Source organism: Mastacembelus armatus, chromosome 10 (assembly GCF_900324485.2).
Source record: "Mastacembelus armatus chromosome 10, fMasArm1.2, whole genome shotgun sequence".
Taxonomy (NCBI): domain Eukaryota; kingdom Metazoa; phylum Chordata; class Actinopteri; order Synbranchiformes; family Mastacembelidae; genus Mastacembelus; species Mastacembelus armatus.
In genome coordinates this window covers 14,035,828-14,049,263 of record NC_046642.1, presented here as the reverse complement: position 1 = coordinate 14,049,263, position 13,436 = coordinate 14,035,828, and the positions used below count along the sequence as shown (strand labels likewise).

General features: G+C 41.3%; 1 protein-coding gene across 3 annotated transcripts in view; it reads right to left on the bottom strand.

Moving 5' to 3' along the window:
- The window catches only part of LOC113144503 (A disintegrin and metalloproteinase with thrombospondin motifs 2-like), a 101,209-nt gene that overhangs the window by 15,357 nt on the left and 72,416 nt on the right, over positions 1-13,436 (bottom strand). For all 3 annotated transcript variants that reach the window (XM_026330598.1, XM_026330600.1, XM_026330599.1), the window contains 6 exons: positions 12,123-12,328; positions 4,102-4,185; positions 2,264-2,420; positions 1,475-1,580; positions 1,065-1,208; positions 635-767 (listed from right to left, as the gene is read on the bottom strand). In XM_026330598.1, coding sequence (XP_026186383.1) covers positions 635-767; positions 1,065-1,208; positions 1,475-1,580; positions 2,264-2,420; positions 4,102-4,185; positions 12,123-12,328 — 830 coding nt within the window. The remainder of the gene's footprint in view (positions 1-634; positions 768-1,064; positions 1,209-1,474; positions 1,581-2,263; positions 2,421-4,101; positions 4,186-12,122; positions 12,329-13,436) is intronic.

The window sequence follows — 13,436 nt, the reverse complement described above, 5'->3', positions numbered from 1 at the left end:
AATGGGTTTGACAAGAGAATAGAGGGTAATCTAGCAATGTGTGCAAAGCCCCCTGAACAAGCCCTTTGTCAATTAAGCAACAGCTTCCCAACAGCTTGCCACAGTGGCTTCACAGTCACAGAACAGGTGTGGGTGAAAGGGGGAAGGTAAGATGCTTGGGCGGATGCTGCAGCTGGATGAAGCTCATCTACAGTGTGTCGTTTTTGTGTTTACACAAATACTTTTTGTGACGGGTTCATGTAAAGGCACTGTGGTATCAAAGTAAATTTAGTGTTAAAATAAATGATTATTTATTGGAATTAACATAAAAAACAGAAATAGCTATCAAAACCAATTACCTGCTTTTAAGCAAGATGTCAATCCCACCAGTGGCCGGGAGAGCAAAGCAGAGGACATCAGAAGAATGTGAATAACTATGTACTGCATGTGTGACTCTCATTTCATTACAGTGTAGAGCAGAGATAGATGGTGGTGGGTAAAGCCCATTATAATAATGCTACAATCGAAAAAAGTTCATGGCAATTGTTATAGAGGTTGCCTTCACTAGGTCAGTCGCATTATTAGTGCAGACCTTAAGTGTCAGTGTTAAGTCTAGCTATGTGAGTAACGTGACTGATAACGTGAGATATCTTACCGCGGTGCACATCGTGTAGCCCACGCCGAAGTCAAAGCGACACTGTTCATTCATGGAGTAGTGCAAACCGGGAAGCTGAGGCAGTGAGGGCCAGTTGTGGTCAAAGGGGTCGTCACGAAGACAGTCATAGGAACTGCAAGAAGAATTGAACATTTAATTAATTTAACTGTCTTCATCGTCACACTTCACTTTAATTACCCTTATTCACAATCTATAAGTAGTACACAAACAATGAAAAATGGTTTATAACACAGTAGAATACAGTTGTACCCGATAAAGGCTCGATTTAGTATTAATTAATGTACAGCATTTGTCAACAGGTTTCAACAGTTTCTCCTATGAAGACATTCTGAAAATCATTACAACAGTGTTTTACTGTGCGTTGTATCTGTATATATTGATGATCATTTTGATCCAGTGTGTGTCTCACTGAAGGTAGCGTCCCAGCTCTTGCATGCTACATCTGGACCAGTGAAATCGGTGGAACGCAGCTTGCACTAGTGGAGCCATGATGCTGCCCATGTGCACTTCGTCGCCACAGCGGTTCCCCTGACCATCATGCTCCATCCCCAGCCTACAGAGGCAGAGAGAGAGAGGGAGAGAGAGAGACAGAGTGAGGTGGGGGTGGTGGGACAAACCAGTGGAGACAGATTAGGAACGCGTGGGAGGAGAAGAAGAACAGGGAACAAAGGAGGGAGGCACTGGCAGTTCTCTCATCAGAAAGCAGATGAGGTGACCACTGGATCAAAATGGTAATAAATGAATACATTCCTTTAAGTGACTGCTTTGTCTTTGCCACATTAGCAGACTTGAAGATATTATTATAGCAGATGCACTTACACATGTCCGGTCTCATGTGCCACCACAAAGGCAGAGGAGAAACCGTCCTCGTGGTTCAAAGTGCAGCTTCTTACTGGATGGCACATGCCTGTCACTGGGGCGTAACCTAAGTGACCGGGATGAGAGAGACACCCCTTAAGATCTCTAGACATTTTGTTATGTTAGGGCAAAAACCTTCAATAACAGCAGTATATGTTAGAGACACAAAACACTTGACTCAGCAATTGAAAAGGTCATGAAACTGATTTAGGTAAACTCCACTTACTGTACAGCTCAGCATAAATCAGACTCATATAAAGATATACACATACACACACAGAGTAACCTGCCACACACAATGCACAAATGTGTGTGTTGGCATGTGTGATACTAACCCTAAACCATCGACCTCCACCCCCATATATGCCAATCACCAACTCCCTGTGTGCATGTCTGTCCCGTACTGCCTTTAATTGTGAAACTGCGGCTGGCCCTTCTCTGTCTATCGATTTTCTGCTGCTGAAGGCTGAGCCCAAGGGCAGCTGAAGGGCTTCTGGATAGCTAGGCCACTGCCTTAAGAGGCCTCTCCCCTGGGCCTGCCTGTTAGCCTGCACTCTGCTGCATAGAAAACCACCAACCACCAAACCCACAGTGCACTACTGCAGCTGTATGAGGCACAGGAAGGAAGAGGGGACTTTATGTATACATATGAGATTTTGTTCTTCTTGTGTATGGTCATGCGGTCTGTACATGAGTTTGTTCTATGTTTTAAACAGAAAGCAAATACAGCGTGCTCATAACTTTCATTACCCTGCATGCCTGTGGGGCCAAATTCCTGTCGTGTGAGGAAGATGGCATGGTCATGATACTCAGCGTCCCCTGTATCCTGCTTCTGCTGTAGGAAGGCCCAGCGACACACATTCTCCAGACTCTGAGACGGGTTCCCCAGTTCAATCAGACTCATGGACTGGAGAGAGAGGGCGACACACAGACACACACACTCTCAAAAGTAAGAAGAGGGTATAAAGATTACACAAAACAATGAACTATACCTGCTTCTTGTTTCAACATCATTTTATTCAGCCCTGTAGGGGGCAGTGTCATAATGTTTTATATTGTCAGCAAATCTTGCATATTGCTGAAGTGTACAACACACGCGCACACACGCACACACACGCGCACACACACGCGCACACACACTTAAGGATGTATGATTTAAATAATGAACCTGAAACTAGACAAAGTTATGCACTAATAGTCAAAAACATGTCTAATTAGAGAATATTTACTTATAATTAGTTGCATTATACTGACAGTCACAGAAACATCCAGATACCAGCAATTCCTTCCATTCACCTTCACCTCTCATGCTCTTTCTCATTAGGATTTCTCCTCCCCTCCTCTCGCTATACATTCTGCTGTTCAAGTCTTTCTGTCTTCCAGTGCTTCCGTTTTTCCTCGGATGCTACATCTCCTCGCTCTTTCACACATACACAATGCACAGTTGAATCAAACAGTGACAAGTGTGTCTGGTGCGAGTATGCTGCAGTGAAGACATATGGCCTGCCTCTGCACACATGATGGAGTGTTAAGTCTGCATTCTGCACAAACCCCCTCAGACAGAGTGTACTGTACATGTGTGTGCATTTTCTCATGTTCATCAGGTGCTTGTGCGAGTGTTTCAGTGTATTTCTATGATCTTAAATCAAGTGTCCGCAATGCTGTGTTATGTGTTTATGTCAGAGTCTGTGTGTGTGTGTGTGTGTGTTTGTGTGTGTGTGAACTGTGGGTGCGCCTGCATTCAGGGTCACATAGGCAATCTGCAGGATGTCTGGGTGCAGCTCTGTTGCCACGGTAATTGGGGATGATGGACAGCCGGAGCTTTGGCTGAAGCTGCATAGGGATTGGCCCAGAATGACCAATGTAGGAGTGTGTGTGTGTGAGTGTGTTGTCTGGGCTCCACTGGGACTGTAGACATGTAGAGATGAGAGGAAGAGATAAGGCTACAGCAGCATAACTGTATCACAGAGCCCTTATCCAGCAATAACATCATTTGTATCATCCTATGGGGTAATCCCTGCCCCTTTTCCATTCCTGCCATCTCTTGCTTTATCTCTTTCACTCTTTCTCTCTCCCTCTCTTCAGTACAGACAAGCAGATAGAGTTACAGTCAAGAAGCGAAGGATGCTATCCCCACTGTCCGGTCTCTCTGTTTATGAATGAGGGAGGGCTATCATTGATTGTTTATCTTTGCCTGGACTTCCCATGATTCTGTGCTGCAGCCTACTGGGAGGAAGGCTGATTGCATAACGGGCAGAGTTTCTGTGTGCTTTGGTGCTGAACTGTGAAGGCGTGCGACTTGAAAAAAATCCCCTGGGATGCTGCATGCTTTTAGTTCCTCTTTTGCTCAGCGCGCTGGAATAACAGGCTTCGGGCGTCAGTGAGTGCTGATGAGTGTGCATGTGTGTCTGTATGTTTGTTTATGAATATTTGTGTATGACTTGGCTGTGCTTACTGTACTTAAAGCAATTACAGCAAAATCCTAGTATCAAAGCAAGTGATGACAGAGAGAGACAAAGCATCTACTTTTCAGGAACTGCATTTCAGTTGACTCTTCAACAGCAGTGCTTGTTACTTGTCAATCTTACCTTGCCATAGCCCAGCATGATAATCCGCACCAGCACCACATTGATCTTTGCTCCCAATGACTGGTCATGGTAGATCTCATTCACCTCGAGTCAGACAAAACAAAACAAAAAAAAAAACACACACACACACAAGAGAGAGAAAACACGTTTCAGCAGCAGGAAAAAAAACAATCAAATCTAAGATCTAAACAGACTGAAAATGGTACTGTGACTATTGACTTTGTTGAGTTAATTGACAATTTGGTATTGTTTGACAGAGTTATAAGCCTATCAGTCTAAATCTGCAGCTCCAAATGTTGAAATGCCAATGGAATAGTTTGACACCTTGGGAAATACACTGATTTGCTTTCAGGCCAAGAGGATCAATACCACTCTATAATAAACATATTTTCTAAAATGTCAAAAAATTCCTTTATGGAGTTTTGGTCTAGATGCTCTGTAGTTCCTTTCTATTAAAAAGAAAATGAGTTAATTGGAGTTGTGTTGCCATTTTATTAAAAAACTAGCTAAGAAAAAGGAACACTGGAGAGAAAAAAAAACAAAAAAAAAAAACACCCACCACATTAACTTGGAAGCTCAAAAGTTGTTCTTATACATGGCTTATAACTTTATCCACCCGTGATGAAGGGTAGCTTATTAGAAAGCAGTAAATAGAACACAAAAGAATAAAGAGCAAGTGAAAATCTCACTAAAGCTCCCCAATAGCAACACAGTTATATGAGAGATGAGTACAGAAAAGACAAAAACCAAAAATTAGGAAAAAAAAAAAAAATCAAGTGCAAGGAACTCAGTTTGCCATGAGCATGGGGGCAGCAGAGATGAAGGTAGAAATGTGCAAAAGAAGGAAAGAGCCTAATGTAAGGCAACAAGGTAATATGCGACAAGGGAGATGCAGAAAGCACCAGGAGAAACTAGCAAAAACACACACACACACACACACACAAGTGTGAGAGACAGGGGTTGGGGTGGGGGGTAAATTGGGGCTAAATTGGCGTGGGAGTTGAGGCCTGCTGTCCTCTGTGGCTGTGTGTGGTGCCTAATGAGGCAAAGGGATGTAAAACAGACAGTCATAATGAGATGGCTGATGGACAAGCTGCGGAGAGCGACACACACGCACACGCACGCACGCACACGCACACACGCACACACACACACACACACACACACACACACACACACACACACACACACACACACACACACACACACACACACACACACACAGAGGTACGGAGATGAGGAACAAAGTTGCAGACACATCCAGTGAGAGAGAGGTATGAGAGAAAGTTTAGGAACGATACGAACAGAGAATAGAGACAGGCAGAGGGAAAGAGACAAGAAGCTGAGCAGAGAGGGGAGAACAGAGGCAAAGTGAGAAAAGAGCTTTGAAGAAAGTGGAAACGATGCATTCTTAGACAACAAACACAGCAAAGAACTGCGACGACAGCTTTTTAAATAGGAGAGGAAAAATTTGGATTAACCTTTTGAATATGTGATGCAAAGCTGGAAATTCCAGCTTCATGATAGGTAAAATCCAATGAAGTAAAAATATTTAGAATTAATATGTTCACCTCAAACTTCCTAGAAATGAATTATATAAACATGACTGCAATGTAAGATCTTAACAGCTTTATATCAAGTTCAGAAACCTCAAAAATTAATATCTGATTTTCAGCATTTTCAGTCTGGATGATAACTGATGAAATATCCTTAATAAACTTCTCAAATACAAAGTTTAGTCTAACTTGTTATTATAGGAATATATCACTAAAACCAGTGTCAGTGGAAGCTGTGTTTTAGGCACTCTAAGAAAATCCAAATCTTGTGGATATCCATGGCTTTCCAAGCTGGAACAATATAAATAATGGAGACTGTAATTACTCTGTCACACTAACTGTGACTTTCTGACCTTGAACTGTTGATTGAACACAGCATTAAGTGAGGGGAAAATATCCCTTGCATGGGTCAAGATCCAAAAGAACTGGATCCTACACTTTTATTTTTTTTAAACCCTCACTGACTATAGTCACCAGACACGTCGCTGAAACTCCAAGTGCCCAGTCAGGCCATCTGTTACAATTTGTAGTTTCCAAGCCAAAACTGAGATTATCCAAGTAATGAGTCTTGAGCTTTTTTTTTTTTTTTTTTTCCTGAAACCTGAAAAAAAAATGGCGCAGTACAAGACAATTGGCTGTCCTGCACAATACCTGCATGTTTCCTACAAGTCTCCCTCACAGCTGATGCATATTCCTGGAGGACTGTTTTGTATCTTACCCTAAACTGACTGCATGTACTCTGACATGTACTAAAAACAAGTTGATATCTCTAAAATGGTCTATCTTCACATCACAAGTGCTGAGGTATTATTATTAGGAAATACAGCTGTCAGATGATTGCAGTGGGTGTAAAAGGTGCAATATTTTCTTGTGAAATGTTATGGAGTTGAAGCATAAAGTAGCATAAAATGGAACGACACAAGTAAAATTCAAGTAACTCAAAGCTGTACTTGTAAATGTACTTTCCACAACTAAATCCAAAATGAAAGCTGTCCAGTGGGGATAATTGCATGTAGCCTTGAACCTTCCTGAAATGAGGACTGGAAGAGCAGATGGGAAGAGCTTCAGAGGGGTGGGGGGGGGGACACAGGAGAAAACGGGAAAGTTTTCTTCGTGCAACCTTCGGTTTTATGTTTTGGATGCTTTTTTTTGCCACACATTATGCAAACAGTTGCTAAGCAACCACCAAACAAAGACTGGACTCTCAGTTTAACCCTGTCCGAGACTGAGTTTGTGTGTGTCTGCCGTTTTCATCTCGCCTGTCTGTCTGGCTACCTCCTGGCATTTCTGTCTCTCATTTGGTAACATTTGTCTCACTCCCTCGTTATCTTGGCAGGCTGAAGTATACACAAGGAAGTGACACACAATGACTGCGCGTGTGTGTGTGTGTGTGTGTGTTTGTCAGAGATGAAATGGACACTTGGGTGGGTCAGTTCACACTTGGCCAGATCCAGCACGTTTCCTTGACAACTGTTACGCCAATTAGGAGTGGTTGACTTCCAGGTGACCCAGACAACACAAGTTTCACTTTAATGAGACATACACACACACACATACATTCACAGTGTCCCTTCAGTCCCAATTTGAGCTTCATGTGTCTTCATGCAGTCGCATACAGCTGGACAGTATGCACCCAAATGCTCTACACTAGAGGACAGATATGCCAGAGAAATTCAGAATCCCAAACACGCCCACATATTCACTGAGATGTGCTTAGCCATGCATGCACACATAAACACACAGCACACACACACACACACACACACACACACAAACCCACCCACCCACCCACCCAGAGTTCCCTGTTACAGTACAGGTATGTCTCTCAATAATACTGGCGTTGCTCCGACGTGGTGGTGAAGGGCGACACCAGGTGTCATTACCTACCAACCGGACGACAGATATCTATGATAACATAGATGTGTCCAGATGTCCAGATGAAGTGTGTGTGTCCATAATTGTAAGTAATGCAGGTCTAGATGTCATCAACGCACAAAATCATTATTATCAGATAAATAATGCAGAGTCTGAAACTGGGGCAGGAGAAAATTAGCAAGATGAGGAGTTAGGAGTGATATTATACTAAAGACATCATCAGTAATTGTTTAATCCTATAAACATATTAGCATATAAATAAAAGGTACTCCAATGTTTGACTTTAAAATTAATAATGGGGAATTATGTGCATTATAATTGGAATATATAGGCTTATTTTAGTCATGTTCACAAATAGAAATAAACCTTTAGTGGCATCAGAGAACATTAATAATAATTCTGCCATTGTTAGTCAGTTTTCTCATGAATTTATTGTTGGGTTAGAGATTGAATTAAAGCTAAAGCACGAAAATGGAGGAGGACATGCAAAATGCTTGAAAAGAGAAAAATATTGGAACAATTTAATATTGGAACAATTTATAAAAGTGAAAAGGAAGGAGAAAATAAGGAAGACAGTTTAGACTGTCATGGCCTCAGCAGTCACTGATGTCTCAAATCCAAGAACAAGACAGCGACAAGCTGTTTCGTTGCAGGGTGCTACTTTTAATCGGCATTTTATTAGCTGCTGGTACCTCATCTGCAGGTTCACACCTACTTTTAATATTACAATGATACCTTATAAATTCAAATGGCATAAGGGAAGAATGGTCTGTCTCTGTCTGCATTTCTTACTGATGAATACATACTGGAATAAATACAACCATACAACCATTAAACACATTCAAGTTAACTGTGTAAAGATATTTTCACAGCACTTCATACTCTGTGCTCATGTGTTTTAATCAGCTCATCATGGAGATGGGCTTCGTTTACTGTAATAGGCAATGAAAATTTCATGGCAAACATTTTGGAAATGTGCATTAAAAACACTCTCAGCTGTTGATGAGGCAGAATTGAGTCATCTATTAAAATCTGGCTAGAATGCTACATAAATTAGATAAGACTTTGGACAGCTTTGCTATATCTTTTTGTCAACACACATGGGAATTTTTAAAAAACTAAGCCCTAGAATTTGAGCTCTTAGTCTGACAGTTCTTCTTACATAGCTGTGACACTTCCAGCTAACAAGGTGTCTATTATTACCTGGAATACCTCCCTTTTCCCAGGTCTTCGTACGGCTTATTAATATGAATTTTTTTCCGGCTCCTGGAGCTTTGGTAAAGACAAGACTGAACGATCTGCACCACTTCCAGACAGCTCTTATAGAAGTCACACCCATGACATGCTGGAGACAAAAGGTGCAGACACCTCAATACACCTCAGTACACCAATATGCATCATTAAAATTAAACATGCACGCTCACATGTGAGCACACCTCAAACACACCTACATACACCTCCCTCATTAGCAGTGAGTATTCATATGCACGGAGAGTGTGATTAATACATTGCAGCTCCTCTCTAAAGGTCTCCTTTAATGGGCGAGACAGACTGGTAGACAGACAGATCACCGCTGGCTACTGAATCGATCACCACAATGTCCGCCACAGGAAGATTACCGTACAATGTCCTGCACTTGGCATTTGGTACAAGACATATTTTACAGGATTTACCACAAAACTACTACCCTATTTTTTTTTAAAAATCACCTTCATTGTAAAATATTCATGTAAACCTGTAAACATGCAATTCTAATATTGTTTTTTGTACAAACTGACACTCTCTGCTACACACAATATGCTGGCAATGCATAGACTTTCATGAAAAATATAATCGCAACACAAAACACAGCACATTGGTACGTTTTTTTTTCTATTAGATGAAAATGCTTGATTTGACTCGCTTGTATCTAATTTCCTATCAAGTAAGTTTTCTAAGTAGTAGTAAAATTTACTATGTTTATAACTATTCAAATATTATATTTGAATGACAAACACACTTGTGAAATGAGGAAACAAGTTCTCTAAACTGAACAACAAAATAACGTTAAATGTCTCTTGATTTGATGCTGTAATGGGCTAGATGACAACGTTGGCCAGTACCTTCCAAACGTTGTAATGATGACTGATGATTGGTTAAAGGTAATCTGTAGAGTTACCTATGGATAGGTTTTTCTGCAATTGAGTCCCTGTTTTATTTGTCAGGTTTGAAACTTAAGATAAATCTATGTGTTTGAAAAGGAAACACATTTATCATCTTTGAAAGACTTCGGTGACACACATGGGTTCTGGTGAGTAACAAAGTAGAATCAGAAACTAGAAACTTTTGTTTTTTCACAAAAAAAATCCACAGTGAACCTTCAGGTAAAGGTGACTAATAAGAAAATCCCGTTGCATCCCATGTCAAGTCACACATCTGTTAAAGTAAATGGGTTGAGGTCAATCAGATTCGTTCTTATATAAACAAATTCTAGTAAATTCAGTGGTTTCCAATTTTAGTTGTTGTCCTCACTGTGTCCTGATGTCTCCCCTGTCTCTTCAACAGTGAAAGCTGTTTTAAACTTCTTTTCTACCAAAAAGTTGAAGACACCATCAGTTATCCAACTTCATCTATCTCCTCAAATATCTTTAATATCTCTTCAGTCGTATTGAAGGAATAATTTCAAATGAAATTGTCACTTGTCCAACAGTTTACCAGCTGCTAGAACAGAAGACAGAGGATCACTTCCAACACATTTTTTTAAAAAGTGTAAACCTGAACATGTAGGCAGGAAATGGAAATGAGATGTGAATTCACTGAGAAAAGAACAGCTGAAAGCAGGAAAAAAAGTGGGGTGGGGAAGAAATGGAGAGGAGACATTATGACATAAATTCAATGACTTTACAGTGTCCAGATAGTGTCCATATGCCTTTGGGTACGTATTAAATATAAATTGCAATGATTAAATAGAAGTAGTTACATAAATGTGTTTCTCCATTAAAATTAAATTAGAAGAACACTACTTCCTAACAAAAGTTATACTAATAAATGGCAAGAAAATATCAAGAAAAAAGAAGAAAAGTAATTTTATCTTTATTGTGTTTAAGCAGTTGCACTATAACAACATCTCATGTACGAAGAGGGCACTTGTGGCAAATATAGCTTTTACAGTCTCTCTGCTTCTCCTAAGTTTACCTTGTATGTCTTCCCATAAAGCTATGTTGTCCCTCATATTGTACTTTTTCACTATTGTTGAGGAGTCGTTGCTATAAACTACTCAAGTCAGTGCTGCTGAGAGAGAGAGAGAGAGAGAGAGAGAGAGAGAGAGAGAGAGAGAGAGAGAGAACCCATTCTAAAGTGAGCAAAGCAAACTTTCAAGAAGAAAGTCGCTTAGTTGCCACGCGTGGGAGGCAGCCCTTATTTATTTATTTCTGTTTATCTGGCTGTCAGTAATTTATTCCAAATGCGCTGTTTAAAATACTCCTTTTCCCTCTGTCTCACCATCGCTTCCCCACAGATTAGAGGGGGGCTGCGACAGGGCTGCGTATTCCCTTTTCCTATATTGTCTAACAAATATCTAAAAGGGGAGGCAGAGAGTACAGCAGCTCTTGTTTTTTCTCAAGCGCTGAGCTGAGACAAAGAGGTGTGGTAGAATTTGTTGCTGTATGCTTGCACCTGCTTAACAGTCATAGATTGGTTCCTTGCGCAGTGGGTCGCAACATGAGGAAAAGCAAACACGAGCACGCACACAAACAGATATGACTACGCACGTGCAAGCATGCACGCGTAGGAATGTGTGCAAACAGCAGCCTCACCACAGGTTTAATTTACAGAGATTAAAGTCTGCAGTGTCACACCAATACACAAGCACGCGAATGCACATGTAGACATACACCTTCATGTAAAAACACCTGGGAGTGTGAGTGCTCGGCTAAGTGTTGTGGCCTGAAGCACACTGCCTGCTGTCTCTTTTTTTGTGTACACACACATACACACACACACACACACACACAAAATGAATGATGACATGACACAAAGCCTGATGAAACGATATGTAGAAGCCCCTTCAGAGCACAGGGCTCACCTAACACACACATACACGCACACAAATGAAATCTCATCATATTCAGATAGAGAAGAAAGGATTACCCCTGGCCGATTGCTAGATGAGAACATGTAGGAAGGGAATTGAATCCTCATTCAGCTGCTGTGTGTGTGTGTGTGTGTGTGTGTGTGTGTGTGTGTGTATGTGTGTGTGTGCGTGTGTGTGCGTGTGTGTGCATGCACGTTACCCTCTCTTTTTTGACCTCTCTATGACTTGCTTCCCATTCAACTCAAATGGAATGGTATGCCCATTTAAAAATTAAATGTTTAAAAGACTAGAAATACCCCTCTTGGGGATTTAGGACCCTGTGTAAGATGTGAACATTAACATGGATTCATACATTGATGTGACATCAATCTGAGTCAAAGCCTCAAATTACATCAGTTTACATGGTCGCTGGTCACGCTTTATTTTCTTTGATGCATCTTCATCCAGTCCTTTGTCTGTGTGTGTCCGTTAGTGTGTATATAAAACTGTAAAACTGGGTGAGTCACTTGAACACTTACAATGTTCATGAGTGTGAGCAGGTACTTCTGGACGTGCTCCTTTCCGTGAAACTGGACTACAGAGTCATCGACGCCCAGCAGCACCTCAATGTTGTAGGCCCTGTCCAGGCTCTGTCTGCGTGTCCTCCCTGCACGTGTGTGGTTGATGCTCTGCTCCACACCACGGTACAGAGACTCAAGGTCCATCAGACCACCAAGATCAGCTCCTGGAGTTGAAAAGACACATTTTACAATAAATATTATGCAATGAAACCAGTAGATTAGAACTGGCACAGTTGAATAGTATAATATACCAGCCTGCAATCTGTAACTCAGTGAATGAACCTTGAATTATCTATTCCCAAACAATATATGGTTAGTTGTGAGAATGAACCAAAACTCACTATAAATGATAAGCAGCTTAGAAATAATATGCAGTCAGGTGATAATTTAGTGATGTCTCTCACATTATATGCTGTCATTTCATACATTATCACAAAAGTTTTGATTACAGCCACTTTACAAACAAATTTATGTGCAGGTCATGCTGTTTTGTCTTACCCTGTTTATTCACCTTTACCACACTGAACATCTGCAGGTGTTTGTATAATTTTGAATATGTTCAGCTGGAGTGTGTCTACTTCCCTCTGCTACATTATGGACTTTTAAACACTACCATCGAACGCACATATGCACACGTGCACTTGCACGTTGGTGTCTCTGTGTCTGTCTTCTGTTTGCTTTCTAAGACACCAGTTGACAGAACTGAGCATGTGTGTCCCTTGTAACCGGTGGTTACGGTGCGGCTATCCCTCACAGATCCTCTCCTAATCAACCAAATATTTCTACTCCCATCTGAATAAAAGCAGCAGATGGTGCTTGCTAAACACATGGATTAAGACAGCTCCCTCACACAGGGGCTGCCCACCCTGCTCTTTTCTTGGCGCAATATATGCTGGAAATATTACACAAGAAACTCAACTTGGGGTTATTCCAGTGGAAAGTGTGCAACCTACAGCAGCCCTAATTTGTTCAGATCACTAATTGCATCGCTGGTTCTGCCTACACAGGTGTTGTTGGAGCACATGTTATGTTTGGACATTTTCTGATAAACTGCAGACCTGGCTCCTTAATGACTGTGTTCAGTCTAGTCTCGTCTAATCTTGTTTCTTTCTTCCTCTATTTTTTTAACCAAGCAAAGACTTGCAATCAGTGTGGATCCAAAAGATGAATTGTCCTGTCTCCAGAGCCAAGGCCATCCTTCCTTCATGCGCTGTGCACTCATCCCTCGCTCTATTTTGCTCATCCTCCTGGTATGTAGACACAGCATGGCCT